The 25,553-nt window shown below is 40.0% G+C and overlaps 1 protein-coding gene across 5 annotated transcripts in view; it reads right to left on the bottom strand.

Moving 5' to 3' along the window:
• The window catches only part of Ercc8 (ERCC excision repair 8, CSA ubiquitin ligase complex subunit), a 41,323-nt gene that overhangs the window by 15,160 nt on the left and 610 nt on the right, over nucleotides 1–25,553 (bottom strand). Inside the window, exons 2-8 of one of the 5 annotated variants that reach the window (XM_006994966.4) lie at nucleotides 22,039–22,134; nucleotides 14,023–14,124; nucleotides 9,004–9,127; nucleotides 5,760–5,841; nucleotides 4,809–4,877; nucleotides 3,404–3,470; nucleotides 967–1,067 (exon numbers count right to left, since the gene is read on the bottom strand). In XM_006994966.4, the coding sequence (XP_006995028.1) occupies nucleotides 967–1,067; nucleotides 3,404–3,470; nucleotides 4,809–4,877; nucleotides 5,760–5,841; nucleotides 9,004–9,127; nucleotides 14,023–14,124; nucleotides 22,039–22,134 (641 nt within the window). Of the gene's footprint in view, nucleotides 1–966; nucleotides 1,068–3,403; nucleotides 3,471–4,808; nucleotides 4,878–5,759; nucleotides 5,842–7,973; nucleotides 8,096–9,003; nucleotides 9,128–12,487; nucleotides 12,586–14,022; nucleotides 14,125–15,413; nucleotides 20,933–22,038; nucleotides 22,135–25,553 lie in introns of those variants that run through there. The other 4 variants (XM_015988532.3, XM_076551925.1, XM_076551926.1 and 1 more) reach the window with 4 other exon arrangements.

A 25,553-nucleotide genomic window follows, 5' to 3' on the forward strand; every position in this document is an offset into this window, starting at 1 on the left:
ATTTGACAAAGTATTAAAAATCTACAATGGTGGTGCATGCCTATAATCCCAGCACTTGGGAGGCAGAGGGAGGAAGGAGGGACATTTGTTTTATGCCAGCCTGGGTTCAGTCCCCAGCACTATTAAGAGAGAAAAGAAATTTTAAAAAAAGGAAGGAAAATATTAGTGTTTTCTATCAAGAGAAAGTCTAACAGGGGAAGGAAAATTGTCCCAGACTTATAAAAATGTGTGTCACTTTTACAATAAAAAACAACAACAGCCGAGAAGTTCTATCCCATTTCATCACACGGTCATCCCATAGACTTCTAGTCTAGGATGAGTGGACACCACTCCACAGGAATGAGATCCTTTATGAAAACACAGTTGAGCCGCAATGTTCCAGGGATCACACCTGACTTACAATCACCACAACTTATAGTTTTTATGGGGACATGAAGGCACAAAACATCACTATTTTTTAAATTTACTGTAGCTTTCTGTGTAAAACTGAATTTACACAGTTGGCCTTAAAGCAAAAATATTGCAAACCAAGTTGCACGAGGAGTTTTTATGTTTGAAACTTTGGAGGCAAAAGAAGTCCACAAAGTTATTTGGATCTTAGGAGAAACTAAACCACAATTTTAGAAACCGATTCATGGTGAATGCCATTTACAAAATAATAATAATAATAATAATAATAATAATAATAATAATAATAATAATAATTTTTAACTCGTCAATATGTACTTATTATTTGATTTCAATTTATAAAAAGCCACCATAAAAATCATTACTGTATTTTTCTTTTCCGAGACAGGGTTTCTCTGTGTAGCTTTGTGCCTTTCCTGGAACTCGCTTATGTAGATCAGGCTGGCCTTGAACTCAGAGATCTGCCTGCCTATTCCTCCCTAGTGCTGGGATTAAAGGCGTGCGGCACCACAGCCAGGCTCCATGACTGTATTTCTATATGAATGTGGTCTTTGTTACCTGATTCAGCAGCTTGTGACTTCTTCCCATTGTGCTGATCAAGAGTGAGCAAACATCCTGATGCTCTTCTCACATCCCATAATTTTACTCTACTGTCGGCACTGAGGAAAAAAATTAACTCTTATGTCGACATAACATAGCTAGGGTAATGACTCCACTCTTTACTTTGCCAGCATGAACACGGAGGTTTCACTCTATAGCACAATATATTCCCACAATTGTACTGTATCCTTATTTTCAGCAAATATTCAATAGTCAAACTCAGCAGTCCCCCAAAATAGCAAAGAAAGGTAATTTTTCTTATCAGATCACAAGGAAAAAATTCTGCTATCACACTAATTATGACATATTTTCTATTATTTTTCAAGTGCTACCTAGACAGTCATGCAGTTAAGGAATCTCATTGCTTAAGCATTTATTTCGTAGCAATTTGGGATATCTTGTTTTTATTAAACAAGATATTAATAAGGAATCTCATTGTTTAAGCATTTATTTCGTATCAATTTGGGATATCTTGTTTTTATTAAACAAGATATTAAAAGTTTGAAAATAAGATACATAATGATTTATTATGTATCTTTTCATTTGCTTTTTGTGCTCAAATAAGTCTTTGCTAGAAAACTATACTTACTATCTTCTAGAAACTAGACATTTCACTATCTTTCAAGTGAAACAACAAAGGCCAAGATAGATTACGTATCAATTTCTCCTCTAAAAAATACCCAGTAATAACATGTGATCCCAATCTGATCCATTCATCTATCATGTCTTCTTAAGGACCTTAACAATATTCTTTAAAAACTCTATTTTACTTATTTACATGCGTTCGTGTGCGTGCATGCATGCGTGCATGAGCTCACACCAAAAGATCAAAGGACAACTTCCATGAGCTGGTTCTCTCCTCCCACCACACAGGTTCTGGGGAATGTACTCAGGCTGGCAGCCTCGGCAGCAACTGTCTAAGCCACCTTTTCAGTCCTAGACGTCTTTTGATAGTTACAGTCTAGACGTTGCTGTACCTCAGACATCACATACTTTTTATATTTTTGGTTGTGAGCCTAGCCTTTAACGGCTGAGCCATCTCTCCAGCCCGACATCACATACTTTTTACCTCCTCAGGTCAATGATCCTTCCTACAATGTGTGTGTGTGTGTGTGTGTGTGTGTGTGTGTGTGTGTGTGTGTGAGAGAGAGAGAGAGAGAGAGAGAGAGAGAGAGAGAGAGAGAGAGAGAGAGAGAGAGAGAGACAGAGACAGAGAGAGAGACAGAGAGAGAGAGAGATTTTCTCAACAACTTCCATATGTTGAGGTACTTTCCTTTAGACTCCCAAAATCACTGTCTGTGTCAGGTGATGTTTAGATTTCCGAACCTTGGTAAAGCTGTAGTCTGTTTCTTGAACTGAGCACAATTGTCCAGCGGTCCTATGTACTTGTAGCCTGCTCCTCTCGCAGAGCCTGTCATTCCACATCGTTACTATCTCACCCTCCACTGAATAGCCCCCACCTTCACACCGTTCAACCTGACAGAGGGCAAGCAGTCCTGCTCTCTTCCTGTCCTAGTTACCGAAGGTCTACTCTACTATCTCTCCCTCCACTGAACAGCCCCCACTCACACCGTGGACCTCTTCCTGTACTAGTTACTGAAGGTCTACTGCTACTAAGGCATTCCAGGATGTTCTGTAGGCACTGGTCTTTCTGACATCATGATCAACCTGTGTCTCTAGTGCAATATTTGGAACAGGTAGTAGCCATTAAATACTAACAACTAAATCAACAGATAGGTGGGTACTTTGTATCAGAGCAAAAATGTTGAGTTAAAGAAACTAAAAACGGCCGCCTTAAGTGAGTAGTGTTACACTTCCATGTAGGGAACAACAAGTGTCACTAGCGGCACACACAGCTGCGTCTGGCTTTGCGGGGACCTGCACTCAGGCCCTCCCACTGGTGCTGCAGGCTTTACCTGGGGACCATCTACCCAGGGCCCTCCTTTGCATGACCATCCATCTTGAAGGCTTTCACCTTTTAGAACAAAGAGAAAGCAGGAGACCCTCTGTAGTTGCATAAATCAGCTAGCACGGATTTATGTGTGCTTCTGTAATCCCAGAGCTGGGGATATGGAAACAAGCCAGTCCTACCTGACCTGATGGGCTCAAAGCTCAGTTGAGAGCAGTGGATGACCAATATAGTGGAAGGCGACTGAGGGAGACACCCAGTGTCAAACCCTGGCTTACACACACATACATGTGCACACATACCACACACACAAAAGATGCAAAGCAAATTTTCTTTGCTGATATAAACTGAAATTTGTTACTCAATATTTCATTTCCAGGTACTAACAACTATATACAACAAAATGTATATCTTAGGAAAATGCAACCTTTCAAAATGCTTCTAATTATTAATATTAATAATAAAACCAAGTATACTGCACTTTACCTGGCTGTTGCCAAGATATAGTCATGGCGTGGTGACCAGGAAACTGCCAATATTTCCTGTCTGTGACCTGTAAATACAAGTGTATAAAAGGTCTTATAAAATATTTTAAAAAACCAAGCAAACAAAATGTAGGGCACCAATAATTCTGCCTAACTCACAAAACAGCAAGCATGAACAGCAGTGAAGATATGATCGCTTCTTCAGCTTGCAGTGTCTACGTTTAAATCCTAATGTGAGACTAGTGGGAGGTTTTTAACCCAGGACCTGTTAATATAAAAGGGTTGGCTTCTGCTTTGGAAAAAATACAATTACTAATTTGTATCAATCAGTCCACACAACTGAGGCATCTATCTCTATAATAGAAATGCATGGCAATAAAACATAACCATTTTAAAGACATAAAGTATTTTATAACTTCTTATAAAGTTACAAAAGAAAAAACTTGATTGAAAAAAGCATTTTAACAGTTTTGTTTCTAGAAAACACAGACGATAAATACATAGAATAGTTTTACCTAATGGAACTATTCAAACCAGACATTTTCATCTGCCTAGCTTTTTAATCAACAGTTATTATTAATAATAATGTCATTGCTACCCACTGAGCTGGAGAATTGGCTCAGTGGTTAAGAGCCTTGTTGCTTTTGCAGTGGACTGGGGTTTGTTCCCAGCAACCACAAGGCAGCTCAAAACTAACTTCAGTTCCAGGGAAACTGACGCCCTCTTCTGACTTCCAAGGGCACCAGGCACACATGTGCTGCACCACTTACATACATGCAGGGAAACACTCATACACGTAAAATAATAAAATAAACTAAAAAAAAGGACTACCCATTCCATCAAGTTTTTCTGGTATATTTATAATGTTTCTCAGAGATTAATAAATAATGTGTACTTCTGAATTATATTCCAATATTTCATTGTTTAGAACTAGGTGATCTATATGGCTACAAATGAATAAAATTATTTATATTAATATAGTTTCCCCAAAGTATTGCTTCATAGACTTTTTCTAAAATATCTGTACTGAAGAGAAAAGACTTAAATATTAAGAACAAAGCTTCCTCAATAGCCACATTATTAAATGGTTGACACAAGACACATCTAATGACGTAAGTTTCATTACTCATTTATTTTAAAGGTAGAAACAGCTGAAGGCTTGAAGCTGGATTTTCTATTTTCCATATCCCAAGTTTCCCTTACAGTCATTGTTCATAGAAATGTCTCAATAGTTCGGTCTGACAAGAAAAATGCACAGAAGGACTTTTATTTCTCTGTGACTTAACAACTAGCACAAAATGCATCAGTCACATCACTGACAAAGAACACATTGTTAGTAGTGTTTCTCTTTACTGAGTACTTTACTCAAAGTAGTAGTTGTTTCAAATTTTTTAAAAAAATAATACCCTGTAGAATGTGAGAACAGGATCCAGACTTTAAGTCACAAAGTTGTACTTTGGGTCCTCTAGTACCAACTGTTAAAGAGAAAAAAAAGGAAAAGATTTTATATAATATTCATTTTAAATTATAAGATCCCAGCAAATCACCATTAAGAATCACGATATTCCCATTGTATCTACACAGAAATATAAAATGTATGTCACAATACATTTACAAACATCTAAACCATCTTGAACATTTATGAGTAGAGAAGTGTTCCTGTGTTAGCACTTTATTCTTGAGAACTGGGTGTTCCACAGCCTACTCTCATTCCAACAGCTACAGATCTGCATAGGCTGTCGGGCTAGTTCAGAGACAACTGAGAGGTAACCACAGGAATACATCACAGGAAATCTCTAGCAGCACTTGAGTGTGTGTATAGCTCTTTGTCACTTTACCACATGAAATCATTCAATTTCAGCAGCTGTTTTCCCTAGCTAAGACTATTGCTGTCCCTCCAGCTGTTAACTGGAAAAGTTATAAATTAACAAAAGGACATTTCCTTTGTGTGTGTGTGATGGGTCAGTGCGTGCCAAAGTTAGAGCCCAAGCTGCTGTAGTCAGCTCTGCCCTACCGCGTGGGCTCCAAGGGTCAAATGCTAGGTATCAGGCGTGGCAGCGGACAGCCCTACCCAGTGAGCTACTTCACCAGTCCAAGTTGCCATATCTGGTTCACATAAAATACTTTAAAGTTTAGTGCCTCAAAGGAACTCCTCAGGGAACAGACACAAGCTGAGGGAAAAGAAAAGGAGAGAGACTTGATACTCTCAGTCCTTGAATCCTAGATAATAGCGTGTGCTGAACTTACACTAACTAGTTTATGTTTAAAATAATCTTTCCCTGGGTTAAAATTTTTAACTAACTAGCCCTAAAATGGGAGTTTCCTATATGCTAAAAGGCAAAAGGATGTGTACGCACCTGCTACCAGACAGTGCTTGGTGGCTGCCGGTGACATATGATGACTATAAACTGTTTCCTCAAAATTATACACATCTGCAGCCTGGGAAACAAGAGATGTTAAAAATGTGTAAAATCGAAGCAACAAATTCTCTTTCCCACATTTTACACATATTTTTAATTGATTGCTAGCAATTTATCAACTAAAACACAACAGATCCTAGAAATTAAGGAAAGACAAGCCTCACCAGCCCTCTCCAGTAGGCTAGCATCTCCATCGACAATTTAGCTAGCTAGCAACCTGCCTCTCCAGGCCACATGGCCGCAGTTTCCAGGATCTGCTAATCACACTCCTTTGGAAGGATAAATTGCAGTTATCTGTAACCATAGCATCTATCCTTTTGACTTTCTTGACCAACTACTCCAGGGCTCTTGAACAAGCTCCCGAGTCCCTAGCGTTCTTTCCTGATCATTTTTTTCCTAGTTGCATTCACTACCACCAGGCTTTAGTAGTGACTGCCAGCCTACCATGTACCATTTCTCTAAACTAGTTGACTACAATATCCTGTAGCATTTCCAACTTCCTCCTCATCCACAAACATCTCTACACATTCACAACAGGTGATCAGATCTTTTAGTTCAGAGAAAATGAAAGCCACTGAATCAGAAATCTCCCAATCTCTCACACAGCCAGTCACTTCTGCTTAAGCTTTTGCCCTTCTTAGTGGAAACAGTCCTTCTCCCATTTCACAAGCTAATCCCTCTGCTGCACTCAGACCCCCTCACCACTGTGGCAATCTGGTCTAAGGTTAGCTCTGATATCTCTACTGGGTCATTCCCAGCAGCACTGAAAGTCAAGTCCCCTTCATCTTAGTATCCCTCAGGACAAAATAAACAAAGCTTATTTCACCCTACACTACCCCTCAATTTTCTTTCCTCTTCTTCACATCAATTTTTGCAATCTTTAATCATTTTCCATTTCTTTTAAAAAACTAATTTATTTAATTACTTTTTAAACTAATTTATTTAATTTTATTTTATGTGCTATGGTGATATTTTATTTGTGCTGAAATGTGATTTTATTTGTATGTTAATAAATGCGTGGAGATCAGAGCTAAGAGCAAGCCATTTAACAGAAGTCCGGCGTTGGTGGCACACGCCCTTAATCCGATCACATGGCAGGCAGAATCTCTGTGTGTTCAAGGACACAGCCTAGCGGTGACCCGAACCTTTAATCTCAGTACAAACCATAGAGACCTGGAGGTCTGTACAGACAGGCAGTGACGAGTAAGTCATGTGGTTGGGTTTAGAACCAATGAGAAGACAGAACAGAAAGGCAATAAAAAGACAGGACACAGGAAGGAGGTCTCTCTGTCTCTCTCAGGAAAAAGACAGCTACTGCTCAATCTCTGGGCTTTCAACTCTTTATTTGGCACTGTGTTTCTTATTTAATAAGACCGTTTAGAATTACATCTACAATGTGCATTGGTGTTTTGCCTTCGTTCATTTCTGTGTGAGGGTGTCAGATCTGCTGGAACTGAAATTACAGACAGCAGCGAGTTGCCATGTGGGTGCTGGGAACTGAACCCAGGTCCTCTGGAAGAGCAGCCAGCGAGGAGTCATTTCTCCAGGCCACACTTACGACTTAACTCACTGCAATCTTAGCTCTGTCTCACTTTCCTTGTTTACTTTTTTTTTTTTTAAAGATTTATTTATTTATGTATACAGTGTTCTGCCTGCATGTATGCCTCCAGGCCAGAAGAGGGCACCAGATCTCATTACAGATGGTTGTAAGCCACCATGTAGTTGCTGGGAATTGAACTCAGGACCTTTGGAAGAACAGCCAGTGCTCTTAACCGCTGAGCCATCTCTCCAGCCCCCCTTGTTTACTTTTTAATTATCACTGATAGCCTCGTCATTCTATTTGGTGTGTCAGCTTCCTCAACACAGCCGTTCGCCCCAATGTCCTCGAAACAGTCTTTTCCACCTGCTTCCAGTTTCGAGAGGTACGGATGTGCCCCTCACTCTCTGGCTACTTCTTTTCACTATTTTTGCAGGGCTTGTCGCCTCATCTTTGGTCCTATTAGCCCTGGTCACCTTCAGGGTTTGTTCTATGCAAGCTTTTTCTCTTCAACTGAATGTTACTGATCCACAAGTCTCTATTTTCAGTAGGATTTCCTGCAAACCCCTCAAACATCATAAATTACCCAATTCCCATTCCAGAATGGGACCCACCCTTGTGTGTGTTTGTTGTTGCTGCTCTGAGACTGGGTCTTGCTCTTTTGTCCAGGACTCACAAGCTAGTCCATGCTGGTTTCAAACTCATGATTCTCCTGCCTTAGCCTCCCAAATGCCAGAATTATAGGCATATACCACATGGGCAGCTGCTGCTCTGTCTCTTAAAAGCTTCACTGCCTGCCTTCTCAGGCTCCCGCTGTACATAAAAACACAAGAGTGAAGCATTTGTAAAGTCAAATTTACTTTTACAAACCTTTCTTTTCTCTGAGAACCATCCTATCAGGGTCTAGATTCCTAGGTTTTCAGAACCTTTAAACAGAACCTTGCTGGTTTTGTCAATGGAGGATTGGTTTAGCTACAAGGTACTCCACTGTGGTCAAAACAGGAAGTTTATGACATTTAATCTTTACCATATATGTTTCATTCCGTTGGTTTTTGTTTTTTTTTAAAGACGGGGTCTTGCTACATATCCCTGGCTACCACAGAACTTAATATCTAGACCAGGAAATGCCAACTCTAAAGAGATGTCACATTTCTATAAAGAGAGTTTACAGGTAGGTTCATATAAAGCTGAGGAAGAGGAGTACTATAAACTATATTTTACTAATTATATAATTCTCATCTCTACTATTTTTTTCTAAGCTATATTATAAAAACCTCCTTTTCCTGCAAGTTTGTAATCAAGAGGGGAACAGTCTAATTCTCTTCCTTAGCTCCAGGTCTTCAAATAAGAAGGGCATTTGCGAAGCTTTTGAATGCTGATTACATGCTAGGCCTTGTGCTAGAAGGCGCCATCTTGGTCCTTGTCTGCAGATGAGGGCACGGAGATGCATTTGCCCACGGTCAGAATGTTAACCAGCAGGAGTTAGTTAATCAGGATATAAGCCCCACCACCTAGTTCTCCTTAACTATGCTGCTTTCACATCGGACACACAGAACACCTTAGCAAGAAACCACACCAGTATCGGTGAGGATTCAATTTTCCATCACTGTACACAGCAATTCGGAAAGGTTTTATTGTACTCACCTGCAAAGTATTGGTATCCCACACTTTCAGAGTTTTATCGAAGGAGCTAGATGTGAATATGCCTGTATCATGGGGATACCACTGAACCGTTTCCACGCTGTATTTGTGAACGTCGGGATGGCTTCTACAAAACAGCAATTGGTATTTAGAGACTGCCGACTTGAGTGAGTTTCACATGTATTACTGTGAAAAAAGTAGCAGACATTAATTAAAAAAAAAAAAAAGCCAAGTTACAATGCAGTAACCAGACTTCATGGGAGAATCCATGCCAGCCAACCAGACCTCCTTCAATAATATAGAAAGCATTCAACATTGTGTAAAACCCTGTAACAATGCAGGATTTTTTTCTTTTGTTCTTTCTCTGTTGTAGAATATTATTTTAAGGTGTGTTACTTTTGTTTATGTTGCAGTTGTTTAACTCTGTGAAAGTGTGATATTGTGTCTGTCTAAAACACCTGATGGTCTAATAAAGAACTAATGGCCAAAAAAAAAAAAAGTAGCAGACGTGGGCAGGAAGCTACAGATCGCTGCACTCACATCACGCGCCCCTGTTCAGAAGGGGAGAGAGAATGTCTAGGCATCTCCAGGTTAAGTTCCCACAGTGAGATGTTGGGGGCTTGCCTTCTCCTAAGGCTCTTCATGTGGGATACCAGGTATCACTCACTCCTGTATTGTACGGTCGGGGTGGGGGGGGTGGGGGGGGTGGGGGGGGTGGGGGGGGTGGGGGGGGTGGGGGGGGGTGGGGGGGGGTGTTGGCCAACTACAGTGGACTTCTTTCACCCTGCAGGTGGCAGTGGTTTTCCTTACTAGAAGAAATACATCTTTGGCAATTCTTTTCTCACCTATCATTATTAGAACTGTGGAATGCTTCACACACTGCCATGGGAATCCACACAATACTGTTTACCAAGAAACTTACTCTGAGACAAAAGAATGCAATTGGTGGGTATCAGTGGGATCTGCTAGTTTCACGTAACCCATCATGCAGTTACATATAGCATCTTGTGAAAGGCTGTCCTGCTTATAAAGACAGGGTGGATTCTCTGAACCAGTCATCAACACAGTATGTATGCCACCTTACTTTCCTCAATCTTAAATAAACTGGCATTGTGATACTTTTGAGATAATGAAGGAAATCTGAACACTAGATGTTTGATTCCAGGGATTACTGTGTATGTGAGATAGTGGTGCTAGGGTTACATTTACCAAAAAAGTCTTCACTTCAGTGACACAAACAAGTTATTATGGATGCAATAATCTTATTTGGGATTTACTTAAAGATAATCCTGAAACTGGCCGGGCGGTGGTGGCACATGCCTTTAACCCCAGCACTTAGGAGGCAAGAAGCAGGTGGGTCTCTGTGAGTTCAAGGCCAGCCTGGGCTACAGAGTGAGTCCCAGGACAGGCTTCAAAGCTACACAGAGAAAACCTGTCTCAAAAAAACAAAACAAAACAACAAAAACAAACAAACAAACAAAAAACCCTTAATAATGAATATGTGGTGGATATGAAACAAACTGCTTGTGATTGGCAGTTGTGAAGGTCGGGTGATGAGTAAACAGGTCATTATACTGCTTGCTATATTTGTACATGGGAGAAAAAAGTTTATAGACCATTATGTAACTCTGTGCAAACAGGACCACTATGGGATCTAATTCCCAAGGTCTAAGTCTCAATACTAGACCAAGGACCCTGAACATCTGTACTGCTGAACAGAGGCAAGGTCCTGAAGGCCTGCTCTGGCCTTGAGACAGATGTACATAATACACAGTCTGTAGTGACTATACATACACATGTTTCTGTATGTGTGTGCATGTGCATGTGTATTAACTAACTTTACCGCTTTCTCCATCATTTTGTATGGGTTAACTGTATACTTGAGCCCACAATTTTATAATTCTGATATTGTAGATACATTAGGTTATGCCAGAACTGCATTTTTAAAGGCTATGTGGGAGGCATATACAGATGTTGGACAGACAAATGTGTGGATGGCAGTACACAGGAGCCTTTCCTTCTTTTTCTGCTAAGGATTCAAAACAGGGAACCTATGTTTTGCTGAGAGCAAGTACCTACTTTCTGCTATAGAAATCGAGGGACTCTCTGGATTGTCTTTTCCTGTTCCTTGGCACCAAGGGCAAAGCTGTGTGCCGAGCTTTATTGATCTGTTTGGAACTCTGAATCTCCAGGTCTGAATAGAAATCCCGAGGAGAGTCAGCCACTAGTAAGGGCTGCAGAACTGGGTCTATGTTGGTCACATGTACCAAAGTTCAAAGGGAATTACCTCTGTAGTGTGACCCTGGCTGTGTTCCCTGAGTTAGCCTGCCTTTCTTTCTTTCATTTGGTAAGTTTGGTTCTCTAATTTTCTCCACAATTTCATGAGATACAATCGTCATTCCAATAAGTCTCTATTTAAAATAAGCAGAATCAACTTGGATATGCTCTAAGAATCTTGATTTCAATATAGACTTTCTGATGAGTTGTTTTAAATAAAACCAGTCCTTATTGTAGAAATACAAACAAAAGCTCATTTACATTTTAATTTAAATTTTAAAACAGGACACAATGTTGTATCACTCTCTTATATATGATGTTATTCTTGTGTACATTTAGTAAGAATTTTGGTAGAAGAATCTTTTTAATGCTCAAGAACAAACTAAGTATACCAACAATAAATATTACAAAGTGGCCTAAGCCAAAATACTAATAATAAATTTCTGAAATTATTTTTTAAAGTCATATTGCAAAATAACCATTTTGAAATGCAAAGTCATAGAGTTTGAACTTAGGAATAAAAGTCAAACATACTAGATATTTACTTATATTACACACCAAAAAAAAAAAAAAAAAAAAAAAACCATCAAATCGGGCTGGAGAGATGGCTCAGTGGTTAAGAGCACTGGCTGTTCTTCCAGAGATCCTGAGTTCAATTCCCACCCACATGGTGGCTCACAGCCATCTCTAGTAGAATCTAATGCCCTCTTTCGGCATAAAGTTGTACATGCAGACAGAGCAGTCATCTACATAAAATAAATAAATAAATCTTAAAAAAAACCATCAAATCACATTTCTTCATAGAGTAACATTATATAGCACACATATACATATATGTCAAATATATAAAATATATCTATTTCACTATTTAATAAACTTAATGTGTTAAATTTTAACCTTAGATAACATTAGATTTTAAAATTATTAAATTAAAATTAACTATTAAATTAAAGCCAGGTGGTGGCAGCACACACCTTTAATCCCAGCACTCAGGAGGCAGAGGCAGGCGGATCTCTGAGTTCCAGGCCAGCACTTTAGAATTTATCTTTTCCTTTGATTAAGGTTGAAGGAAGTGTGTGAACGGCTCAAGCCTCTGAAAAAGCAGGTCCCACACCGTGCCACCACTCAGGGAGGCTCTAGGCTATCGTTACTACTCTGTTGCCCATCATTAACCCGACAGGAAGACAGTATTGCTGAAGACACAGTACACCTTGGTTGTAGGACATGAAGAAGTCAAGCTGGAACTGACCCGCAACCCTCCTCCCAGCTGGCTAGCTCTCATAGTGTGGGGAGGTGTTATGCAGGCCCCTAGGAGAGAAGACTCATCAACGATACTACCCAGAAATGGACCTGAATCCTACAATACCAACCTGCCAGGCAAGGTGGTGAATGAACAGTGTCAAGACTGGATTTGAGGTCTGTTCCACAGAAAGGAGTTTGTGCCTGGTACTGTAAACTTGGTCAAAAGCCCATGCTAGGGAGTTCACAGGCTCTGCAGCAACTTACCTACTGCTGTTGTTTGCTAAAGGGACCTGGTCGTTCTCTCCTACCATGTGGGTGTCAGGGGCAGAACTAAGGTCATCAGGTAGAGTGACAAATGCCTTTACCCACTGAGCCACCTAGCTGACCCCTAACTTTTTCTTTAGCTATATTCCTTTCCATTTACACAGCAGTTTTTTTTACAGCTTTCAACATGCTTTAAAAATAATTATCACAGAAACTTGGTAAGAATGATAGAGCAAATAAAATTACCTCTAAAACAAAACAAGCTGAGCCTCAGAGAGATTTTCCAAAACATGTGTTTCTAAAATGAATCAGCACTGTGAATACACAATTATAAATCTCAGGGACACCATGACCCAGGGCCTTCCCAGTGCTTTGGGAACACCACAGCAGGGTGGCTACTGAGCTCTGCGAGCTGATTCCTGCGAGAGCACACCTTGGCAGCTAGTCTCTAAGGCAAAGTTGACTTAAGAACAGATCAGAGAGACGGCAAAAAAGCTTTAAATGACCTGCAGAAAAAAAATTATCAAATAGCCAGGGAAGTCAGGACAAGCAGGTATATTTTTAAGTTGAGATTTTTTTCTTTAATTTTTTGAGACAGTTTCTCTGTGCAGCCTTGGGTCTGTTCTGGAATCCTCTCTCTAGACTAGGCTGGCCACGAACTCAGAGATCTGCCTGCCTCTGCCTCCTTAGTGCTGGGATTAAAGGTGTGCACCATCACTGCCTGGTTCAAGTTGAGCATTTCATTTTTGAGCAAGCAGACAAGATAAGAAAGATGGGTGTGAGGTGTGCATGCGTGTGTTTGTGTGTGTGTGTGTGTGTCTGGTGGGAGGACTGTCTGTACATTTATTACATCCTGTTTTTAATCTGTTCCCCATTAACATGAGTTGAAAACTTAGTTTGCATTTATAATTAGCTGAAAGATTCATAAATGAACATTATACTAAGGGGTATTAAAAACCATAGGTACTGAGGTATACTCTGTAGGTACAAAACAAAAAAGATACAAAATGGTTTTTTTTTTAATTTCATTTGGAAGCTGATACAAAAACTGTCTGGAGGAAATCACATGACAAAAAAATCTACTGAATTTTAATTGTTTTCAAGAAAGCATCAAGGGATATCACTCTCAACTGAAAAATTTGCTTATGCCATGCATATGACTGCTATTTTCATTTCTGCACTTGATGCAAACATACTGAACTGTTTACATATTCCCAAGTTACACTTTCAAATACACACCTGCCAACGGTACACACTGCTTTACATGTGTAATAGGGCTGTCTGCTGCCGTTCTCAAGGTCATAGAGTGCAATCACACCATCTGAGCCACCCGAGAGCATGCTGACAACAAGAGAGTCACATGATCAATGCAGGAAGTCCACCTGCTGATGGCCATTTCCTATCTGCGAATGCTGACCTACATATACCCCTAAGTATTGAGATAACAAGTACAGTGAATCCTAACAGACTTCAATAAGCTGGAATTTCTTAACATTTACAAAAGCACAAACACAGAAAAACTCAATCTTCGATCATTTCAAGTTTATCTCCACAACTGCAAAAAAGGAAAGGTGATAGAAATAAAGGTGATAGAAATAAATAAATAAAATAAGCAAAGGCATTTACTTAAGAAAGTAAAACATTACAATATCATTTTACATGTCGTCTTAAATCTGACCTAAATGAAAACAGAATTAGCCTATTACTGACATTAGCTATCTGTTACATCACCCACTCAACCTTTCAACATTTGTGAGAATAGTAATAACCAAGTGGGGGAGGGGCATTTTCACCTAAATGACAAAGCTGCTGTGACAGCAAATGGAAGCTGGCTTCCTCATTCAATTCATTTATCCTACAGTGCATAAGGCACTCTGCTAATGAACTGCGAACAACCCAGGCACACCCCTGACCAACTGGAAGGTGAGTCTAGCAGAAGAGATCTTGTATCTATCTCACAAACTGTAAGTTGTAATTGGGACCGCTGTGGCAATAAGCTCCTTTTATTTCAGTCTGAAGCTTCAAGGACGGCATCCTCGGTTACGTAGTATTTAAACTGGTACCTGGAAGAGAAAGTAGCCAGCGAGGTGTGTGCAAGTCACAATCTAAACTCAGTCTAGTGACTGAGGAAGAAATATATTGCTGAAGTATGGAAGGGAGAAGGGAGAAAGATGAGAGGTCTAAGACCCACACACTGTCTTACATTTTTTGTTTGTTTGTTTTTGTTTTTTCTGTGTAGCCCTGGCTGTCTTGGAACTCTATAGACCAGGTTGGCCCAGAACTCACAGAGATCCGCCTGCCTCTGCCTCGAGTGCGGGTTTAAAGGCGTGCGCCACCACTGCTCCCAGCTACTCAGTCTTACTTTTAATAGCAAAGGGTGCTAAAAGGAAATCGCTGTTCTTCCAACTCGTCTATTACATTGGTAGAGACAGTAAATTATTTGATTAAAAAGTTTTGTAAAGCCGGGCGGTGGTGGCACACGCCTTTAATCCCAGCACTCGGGAGGCAGAGCCAGGCGAATCGCTGTGAGTTCGAGGCCAGCCTGGGCTACCAAGTGAGCTCCAGGAAAGGCGCAAAACTACACAGAGAAACCCTGTCTCGAAAAAAAAAAAAAAAAAAAAAAAAAAAAGTTTTGTAAAATGACTTCTAAATAGTTTAAGTAACATGTAAGTACATATTTGACAACAGAAAGTTCTTTATATTAATTTAACTAACTTGCAAAATGAACTTGTGGACTATTCTTGGTACTTCACATACTTTCCCTAGGATCCTTGAATCTGCCTAAGATTGCTACAAGCTTGTTTACGAGCTACTGCTACTAGACTATTGGCTTTCCGATTATGATTTTGTTTTATTTATTCACATTATCTGAAAAAAACCTTTGAATTTGAAGCTGTAACATTTAACTGACTTCCCTGACAGCCATATTTTCAGTTTAGAAAATAATAGGTGGTGAACAGCGCAGTGAATTCAGAACAAAGCTGACAAAAGGGAGGACTCTGACTTTTCCATACATTGGAACACAAACTATTTCACGGTCAATATCTTCACTGTTTCTATCTTTTTACCTCATTCAGGGTACCATTCCTTTGTATTTTTTACAGGATAAAAATCTTTTTGAACAGTGATCTCTTTTGGATCAAATTTAACTTTAAAGACAGCCTGCATTTTATTCCACCAGTACACAAAATAAAAACAGGTGCACCTCATTAAGGGTTCCTCAGGAAGTCCACACACAGGACCTTTCCGAACCACGACCCCCTTCTTTTCCTTCAGTTACTCGCTACTGCAACTTTTACAGGAATCGTGACTTTCTTTTCTGAATACCGCATAATTCATCACTCAGAAGTACATCGTGACTAAAGAGCTTTGGATTGTTTTATATGGACACAGACCTTCGCCCACCTTTGGGCTTCTTTGGATTGTTTTATATGGACACAGACCTTCGCCCACCTTTGGGCTTCTTTGGATTGTTTTAAATGGACACAGACCTTTACCCACCTTTGGGCTTCTTTGGATTGTTTTATATGGACACAGACCTTCGCCCACCTTTGGGCTTCTTTGGATTGTTTTATATGGACACAGACCTTCGCCCACCCTTGGGCTTCTTTGCTCCCTGACTGTTCCATCTCCTGTGATTCATCTATGCTAATACCCAGATCATTTGTTCTGCAATCTCCAGCTTAAAGTTCCAGACTGAATTAAAATAATTTTAACTTACAATTGGTTTCTTTATTGTGACATGATACCAACAGACAAACCAATACTTAGATCCACAAAATCATACATTTACTTTCTAGAATTACTGGTCATCATCAACCTTTATATTTCTGTCCTTCTGATTATTCTGGCTTTCTGACTTCAATTCAGTAAAATGCCAAAGAAGGGCAATTAGTACAGCACTCCAAGAATTCCTGTATGCTACTGACAAACATCTGTCTTTCGGCCTCGCAAATCACTTGAGTAGATGTCAAAGGCTTAATTCTCAGAGTATTTTATATTTAAAAAAAGTCTTCCTTTGAGCAAAAAGTCAAAGTTCTGTGACAGTGTGACCTTTTCCCTTATACACAGTGACGGTGTGATCCTTTCCTTTATATACAGTGACGGTGTGACCCTTTCCCTTATACACAGTGACAGTGTAACCCTCTCCCTTATACACAGTGACGGTGTGATCCTTTCCCTTATACACAGTGAAGGTGTGACCCTTTCCCTTATACACAGTGACAGTGTAACCCTCTCCCTTATACACAGTGACGGTGTGATCCTTTCCCTTATACACAGTGAAGGTGTGACCCTTTCCCTTATACACAGTGACAGTGTAACCCTCTCCCTTATACACAGTGACAGTGTGATCCTCTCTCTTATACACAGTGACGGTGTGACCCTTTCCCTTATACACAGTGACAGTGTAACCCTCTCCCTTATACACAGTGATGGTGTGATCCTTTCCCTTATACACAGTGACGGTGTGACCCTTTCCCTTATACACAGTGACAGTGTAACCCTCTCCCTTATACACAGTGACGGTGTGATCCTTTCCCTTATACACAGTGACGGTGTGATCCTCTCCCTTATACACAGTGACAGTGTGACCCTTTCCCTTATACACAGTGACGGTGTGATCCTCTCCCTTATACACAGTGACGGTGTGACCCTTTCCCTTATACACAGTGACGGTGTGATCCTCTCCCTTATACACAGTGACGGTGTGATCCTCTCCCTTATACACAGTGACGGTGTGACCCTTTCCCTTATACACAGTGACGGTGTGATCCTCTCCCTTATACACAGTGACGGTGTGATCCTTTCCCTTATACACAGTGACAGTGTGACCCTTTCCCTTATACACAGTGACGGTGTGATCCTCTCCCTTATACACAGTGACGGTGTGATCCTTTCCCTTATACACAGTGACAGTGTGACCCTTTCCCTTATACACAGTGACGGTGTGATCCTCTCCCTTATACACAGTGACAGTGTGATCCTTTCCCTTATACACAGTGACGGTGTGATCCTCTCCCTTATACACAGTGACAGTGTAACCCTCTCCCTTATACACAGTGACGGTGTGACCCTCTCCCTTATACACAGTGACGGTGTGATCCTCTCCCTTATACACAGTGACGGTGTGATCCTCTCCCTTATACACAGTGGCAGTGTGACCCTTTCCCTTATACACAGTGACGGTGTGACTCTCTCCCTTATACACAGTGACGGTGTGACCCTTTCCCTTATACACAGTGGCAGTGTGATCCTCTCCCTTATACACAGTTGTAGATCTGTGGACCAGGCTGGCCTCAAACTCACAGAGATCGCTGGCCTCTGACTGCCCAGTGCTGGGATTTAAGGCTGTTGCCACCATGCCCGTCTCTAGTTGTAGATTTTACTCCAAGTAGACAGTTTTATTTTATTATAGTTTCATATTTATTCTGCTTTCTTGCATTGGTCTTCTCTGTGGATTCCTGTCGTGTGCAGTCTGGATCTTCTTGGCCTTTATTCTGTTTGTCTGACTACCTTCACATCTATTCTTCTTTTCCCTTTTGGATGAGGGGCTAGTGCTGGAATTGAACCTACAGCCTCACACATGAGGGGAAGCACTCCACCACTGAGCTACAGCCCAGTCCTTGTTTCCTTCCTTTCTGATCTTAAGTTCTTGCTGCTCTTCATCTTCGATTTCTAAAGAATTACACCCTGTATTGATTTGCTTGTGTTCTTTATACTTTGGTTCATTTCTGAAATATTTTTCTTTTATTTCTAATTTTTCCTGGGCTTGATAACCTCATTTCTGAAATCAATTTGAATTTACATTATTCTTTCATGGATTCAACCTTTTAAAATTGTTTTGGGGTTAGGCTAGAGATGAATCAGTTGGTAAAGCGTCTGCCACACAAACACGATGACCTAAGTTCAGATGCCCCAGGAGCTGCGCGCGCACACACACACACACACACACACACACACACACACACACAGGATAAAAAACTTACTCTTTGCTAGTTTTGAGATATTAGATTAGCAGTCTCACATGTAATGGCATAACCTGTCTGGCATGGCATCACTGTCTGTAGTGGCAGTCAGTTCTCCTTATTCTCTTAGCTCTTACATCTCATCTCTTATTTTTGCATATTTTCCCTACTCTTTCAGAAGTTAGAATTTAGATTTAGAATTTGGATTTTTGAATCTGGACTTAGAATATCATTTAAACTTTTATCTTCAAAAAATCCTCCTTCTAAAATATATTTTCTTTCCTTTTGATAAGGTACTTAAAAACGGAAGCCTTTAATTAGAGATTATCTGGTTCTGTGCATGTCCTAACTCTCATCTGGGATGTCTTTTCCTCTTGTGTCTATCATGCAGACTGCTCAAGCTGGACTCTATTCTTCAGTGTGGGGCTGTTCTGCAGGGAGCTTTGACCTATTACCTCCTAGGAGTGATTACAGGGGCCACACTGAGCTCCTTCCAGCCTCAGGTGGGCCTTTAACTCACCTGTAACTGAGGTGTGACATGCTGTCTGGGGTCAGCTGCTGTAATCAGACTGGCCTGCTAAGCTTTCAGCTGCCCCACTGGTATTTGTGGATGATCAGCCAGGTCAGCTACCCCATCACTTTGTGATAGCTCCCCTTCCTCCATGTGTAAATGCTGACAGCACACACATCTTGGAGTTTCCAGGGTTTGTTTCCACTTACTCATGGTTTGTGATTTGTGTGGATTCGTTATGACTCGATGACCCCGAAGGTCTGATCGTCCTGCCTTCATCTCCTGAGAGCTGGGATTACAGGCGTTTGTCACCATGGCAGTCTTTGTGCCAAACCCAGGACTATGTGCACGCTAGGCAAGCACTGTACCAACTGAGCTATGTCCTCAGACTGCTGTGTCTTTGTTTCTTCACCAGGTACGGTAAATGCATTCTCGGTGTAACACCAATGATCACTTCGAGAGTTGCTTTTTAAAATTGAATTGGTATTTACAATAATGTGAAATATTTTTATTAAAATAATTCCCAAAAGATTTCCTTTGAGTTTAATTACAGCATGAAGATTTAATCATTATTGAAATTAAATGACTTTCTATTTGGTATCTGACACTAATATTATTTAACCCTGAGGTCAGCATTCTGCTAATCATGACCATATTAGAGTCAGGGCATCATTCTTATATTAAAAAAAGGAAACTTACAAGAGATGAATAAATTAAAAAAATTTATAAGACATACAAAACTTAATCTTCATAGGGTGGTATACAAATGTCTTGTCTATGGCTGAACCTACTAAAAATGTAGTCTATGGATAGTCTTCTTAAAATAACACCTAATTGTGGAACTGTGTACTGGTCTACCAGATCTGTGCATTCTCGTTTTGATTGTGTGTGTGTGTGTGTGTGTGTGTGTGTGTGTGTGTGTGTGTGTGTGTGTGTATAGTGTTCGTAGTGGATGATAAATGTTTATATAATATAATATAGTGAACAATTTACACAAACACTGATTTTTCTTAAAGAAAACACTTGGCTTTCAATTTGACATATACTTTCATCTTTATTTCTTCTTGCTACTAAATGGGATTAAACGCAATATGTCTTAGCAAACAAAGAAATAAAAAGCTGTAGCTTTCATCAGGTATTAAAGGGAAAGTTACTGTGCTAAATGGCTCAGACTTCAGATGCATCATGAAGACTTTCTTCAGCCTTCTTTCCTCAAACATATCTCACACATACATAAACTGTAATCCACCAGTTCGGACTGACTCTGCTAACCGGTACCTCACAGGTTTTAGAACCACTATGCCAAACAGCTGGCTGGAATACTAGTATATTTTCCCTACTGGCACCAATGACCAAAAGAAATCAGCTGTCCTTTATTCCTTGGATCTCCGTCTGTTTTATAAAGGAGTGCCCCACAACTGTCCCTCAACAGGAAATAATTATGTTTTGCCTTGAAAAGCCAGGCAAAAGACTGTGCACCCTCTTTTTTATTATTTTTTTTTAATTTATTTTACATACCAACCACAGTTCCTCCCCACACCTCCCATCTACCCTCCCCATCCACTCCTCCTCCATTTAGAAAGGGGCAGGCCTCCCATGGCACATCAAAGGTGAGGCAGGACCAAGCTCCTCCCCTTGCATCAAGGTTGGGCGAGGCATCCCAGCCTGGGGCCTACGGTTCAAACAACCAGCTCAGTGTTCCATCTTTTAAATGTAACCATGTGCTAAAAGAGAACTCTGTTCATCGCACACTTCTTACACACTATTATTATGGCAGAGGTGAAGTAGAAAGTGCAAGTCTGCCAGACCCACCCTGGCTTATGGTAAAGTGAATGACAATACTTCACTATGAAACAAAACCTCTAGGGTGACTGCTGAATAGACCACAGCACAAGCAACTATTTTCCTCAGGTTTTTTTAATACATAGTCTAACTGTAGACCACATAAAGATTGATTGGTTCTATTTCCTTGCAGTGCCATGGCTTGAGTCCAGGACAGTGTACATACTAGATGAGGGTCTATTACTGAACTACAACCTCAGCTCACATGAAGGGCTCTGAGCCCACCTTCCTTACCGGCCCTTTCTGCTCTAGATTGAACCCAGATCCTTGTGCGTGCAAATCATGCATTCTGGCATAGAGCTGCACCCTCCCCCAAACCTTCCCATACGAGTAGTGTGGTGTGACGATGAGTTGTGACTGGGGGAACACGTTCAGTTACAGAGTGGGCAATGAGCTGAAACAATCAACATGCACATGAAGCTGCTTTCAATGCAGATTTTCTCAAATCCTTAGGACAAATAAGCTAAGCATAACCATTCCCATCAAATAGCTATGGCAACTGAAAATTTGAAAGGGTAGGTAAACTGCACAAGGTCACAGAGTTGCTACGTATTCAGTAAAATTATTGCTTCAAACTTCATTTGACAAACACTTTCTATATTCTAGGCCCCATTAGGCTTCTTGAAAGTGACAGCTATATTTCAAAGAGCACCTAAGATACATCCCAGCACTTAGAAGCCTCCTGCATCAATGTCAATTCCTGGTTTATTGATTTAATATGAATATATTTATGTCACAGTATTTTGGAGGATCGAAAATCTGACAACATTTTGCATATTTCATTTTCTGTTTTTATTTTAAATGAATAAATGCCAACTCAACAAATGCTAGAATTATAATTTTCTTAACATATTTTAAGCAATGTCGACTAATCTATCTGAAAAGACAAGATTTGACTGTGTCTCATTTAGAAAGAAAAGTGAAGCTCCAACTTACTATCTCCCTTCAACAGGCTCAATATCAAGGGTGTTAACTCCACTGCAGTGGATTCTTTCAACATCTCTGTCTTTGTTCAGCTCCAGTGACAGGACCCTTCAAAATTAAGAAGAGAAAACTTAGTAAGAAGAAAAAATATAAGCAAATTCCTTATTTCCCCAAGATTACATAGATTACCACAAATGTTGCAAGTCTTTAGTCTTACCATATTTAAAGGTGTTCAGATTTGTAAATGTCAGCCTCTAAAACAAGATACCAACAACCACATGCAAACATTTCACTGAAACATTACTTTAAATTTCATTTAGAGTTTAAGTTCTTAAAAAGGTATCTATGGATAAACTTTCAAGAAAAGTTAAATTCTGATAAACTTGACTGAGGACACCCAGTGGATAAACGTTTGAATTACACATTTAAAAGAGTCTCTAAGGCTGTAGAAATGCAAACTATAGTCAACACAGCAGTTTAAACGAAGTGAATTATTTTCTCTTCTCTTTAGTGCCTTGATTGTTTTTTTTTTTTAAACCTGTCTTTATTCTTCTGAACTCTGCCTTGGGTCCCAACATGAAATGTGTGGTATGACAGTAACCAGAGTTCCAGAAAGTTGGGCAATCATAGCAAAGACGGAGATCAGGAAGGCCACTTCACAGAACAGTTTATGGACTCCAGGACTCACTCTCTACTGGAACATGCAGAGATCTGATCCCAAATACCCTGCAAAAGACTCTCCAGACTCAACCAAGTGCTACTTGGCCACTGCCTGCCCAGTGAGTGGCATGCCCCTGGAGACCTAAAAGGATTTGAAACCACAGCCCACTCTGATATACCACAACTAAATGCTGACACCTAAAGACAGCATTAAAGCAACCAAACTGTCAATCTGTAAAGGAAAAAAAAATGATTTCAGTGACAGCATTTCCCCTTCAAAATCTGTGCGGCCATCAGGTGTTATGTTATGTTTGAATAGGCATGGCCCCAAAGACTCATGTGTTTGAATGCTTGGCTATAGGAAGTGGCACTATTAGGTATGGCCTTGTTGGAAGAACTGGGTCACTGTAGGGTTGTGCTTTGAGGTCTCATATATGTTCAAGTTACACTCTGTACACAGTTGCTTCTGATGCCTGTGGATCAAGATGCAGAACTCTCAGCTCCATCTCCTATACCATGTCTGCTTGCATGCCACCATGAAGAAAATGGACTAAACCTCTGAACTGTAAGCTAGCCCCAATTAAATGTTTTCTTTTATAACAGTTGCCATGGTCATGATGTCTCTCTACAGCAATAGAAACCCTAATTAAGACAGAAGTCCTCTTTAAAAAAAAAAAAAAAAAAAAACCTTAGCAAGTCACGTTTTGATAGAGGGCAATGAAATAATATGGAAAATAGGGATATTCATAAAGAAAAGAGCAAGAGAAATGGTGAGTATCTGGAATAAACAGAACAGACCATTCTTTTCCTTAAAATACGCTTGATGATTATAAATAATAATTATAATGCTGTCGGGTGGGGTATATACTGTTTGCAAACACAATGACATATGGCAACAACATAGCATAGAGAGTAAAGGTTACTAAAGTTTTTGACATTTCAAATGAAGCAGTAAAACTCCAAGTAAATGAGGAAGCTATACAGCCACTAGTATATATGTATATGCATTAGGTATACACATTACATACATCAAGAGTCAAAATTATGGCAGATACATTTAAGATGGAGTGCTAAATACTGTTCAGATAAACCAAATGAAAGCATTAAAGGGGAACAAAAAGGCTGGGGAGCACTTAGTAGACTCGTTATTTTTTCTTTTAAGTATTTTTAGATTTATTTATTTTTATGTATATGAGTGTTTGTTCTGCCTATCTATATGTGCACTGCATGTATGCCTGATGCCAGTGAAGGCCAGAAGAGGGCTCTGGATTCTCTGAAACTGGAGTTACAGATGGTTTTGAGCCACCATGTGAGTGCTAAAATAGAACCTAGGTCCTCCACAAAAGCAACAATAGCATGTTTTTTATTATTATTATTATTATTATTATTATTGTTATTGTTATTATTATTATTATCTACAGTGACTGCCCCTTAAGCAGTGCTTCCGCTGCCATGGCCTCAGCCTGAGGGGAATTTGTTACTGACTCTTTCAAAGCTACTAAGGGAACTTTTCTAAATCTACAGCACTCACGATTCAAAGGCTTGGGTGGAATTCTGCTCCCTCAGAGAGGCTGAATAGCAAGTAGCTCCCTTTCTCCCTTGGCAGGCATCTTGCAAAAAAAAAAAAAGAAAGAAAGAAAGAGAGAGAGAGAGAGAGAGAGAGAGAGAGAGAGAGAGAGAGAGAGAGAGAGAGAGAGAGAGAGAAAGGAAAAGAAAGAAAGAAAAAGAAAGAAAGAAAAAGAGAGAGAAAGAAAGAAGGAAAGAAGAAAGAAAGAAAAAGAGAGAGAAAGAAAGAAAGAAAGAAAGAAAGAAAGAAAGAAAGAAAGAAAGAGAAAGAAAGAGAAAAAAAAAGAAACACAACATAACAAAACAAACAAACCCCAATCCAGTGTCCTTCTCTCAGCCCCCACTTAAAAAATCCTTGTTTCTTACCACTTCCTGTCAGCTTCTTGCTGACTCAGCCTTCCTGCTCATAGGTTAATTTTATTTAATCAAACACATCTTTAAATTGTTAACAAAAGCAGTAGGGAAAAAAATTCAACACACTTTATAATAATATTCCCCAACCCTAGCAAGTGCTTTAAACCACGGAGCCACTTTTCCAGGCCCTCAAATTGGGGGCTGGAATACAAAATGCTTTTGGAGGGGCTGAAAGATGGCTTAGGGATTAAGAGTATGTACTGCTCTCTCAGAGGACTAGCATTCAGATCCTAACACCCCCATGAGACAGTTCAAAATGCTTGTAACTCCAGCTTCAGGAGATACAACACCATCTTCCGGCTTCTGTGTGCATTGTACTCTGTGTGCATTGCACTCATGTGTATGTGCGAAGTGAGTTTAAAAAGACAATCATTTCGCGAAGTGAATTAAAAAAGACTTAATCATTTCTTCACGAATTGATGAGAACATCAGCAGCAGATACAAACCCTCATCATGTTTAGAACTAATCAAAATGTGGCTTTAAAAAAGGTTGAATGTTAACTCATTTAGTTAAAACAACTTAAATAATTTTTGGAACGTATCATTCTAAATATAGAACACCAAAATGTAAAAACGAAGGCAATATAATTATATTTCAGTATATAAAACACATAATTGTTGAAAGCAGGCAACTGATTACCTAGCAGAATAATTTGTTGTTTTATTTGTTTCTCATTGATCAAGGAAGCCTGGAAATGGCTCCCAGTGGTCTCTTAATTCCTAGTATTGGTGACCTTCGGTAATTCGATCACCTTGAGCGAGCCAGATCTAGTGACTCATTTCAGATTGACAAGAATAGGACAAAAAATGATGAGCGAGCACTTCTGAGGCTGGAGGCGGCCTCCCCACCTTACGCTGCCGTCTGTTTTCTTGGCCAGTTGTCCTGT

This window comes from Peromyscus maniculatus, chromosome 15, assembly GCF_049852395.1.
Source record: "Peromyscus maniculatus bairdii isolate BWxNUB_F1_BW_parent chromosome 15, HU_Pman_BW_mat_3.1, whole genome shotgun sequence".
Taxonomy (NCBI): Eukaryota; Metazoa; Chordata; class Mammalia; order Rodentia; family Cricetidae; genus Peromyscus; species Peromyscus maniculatus.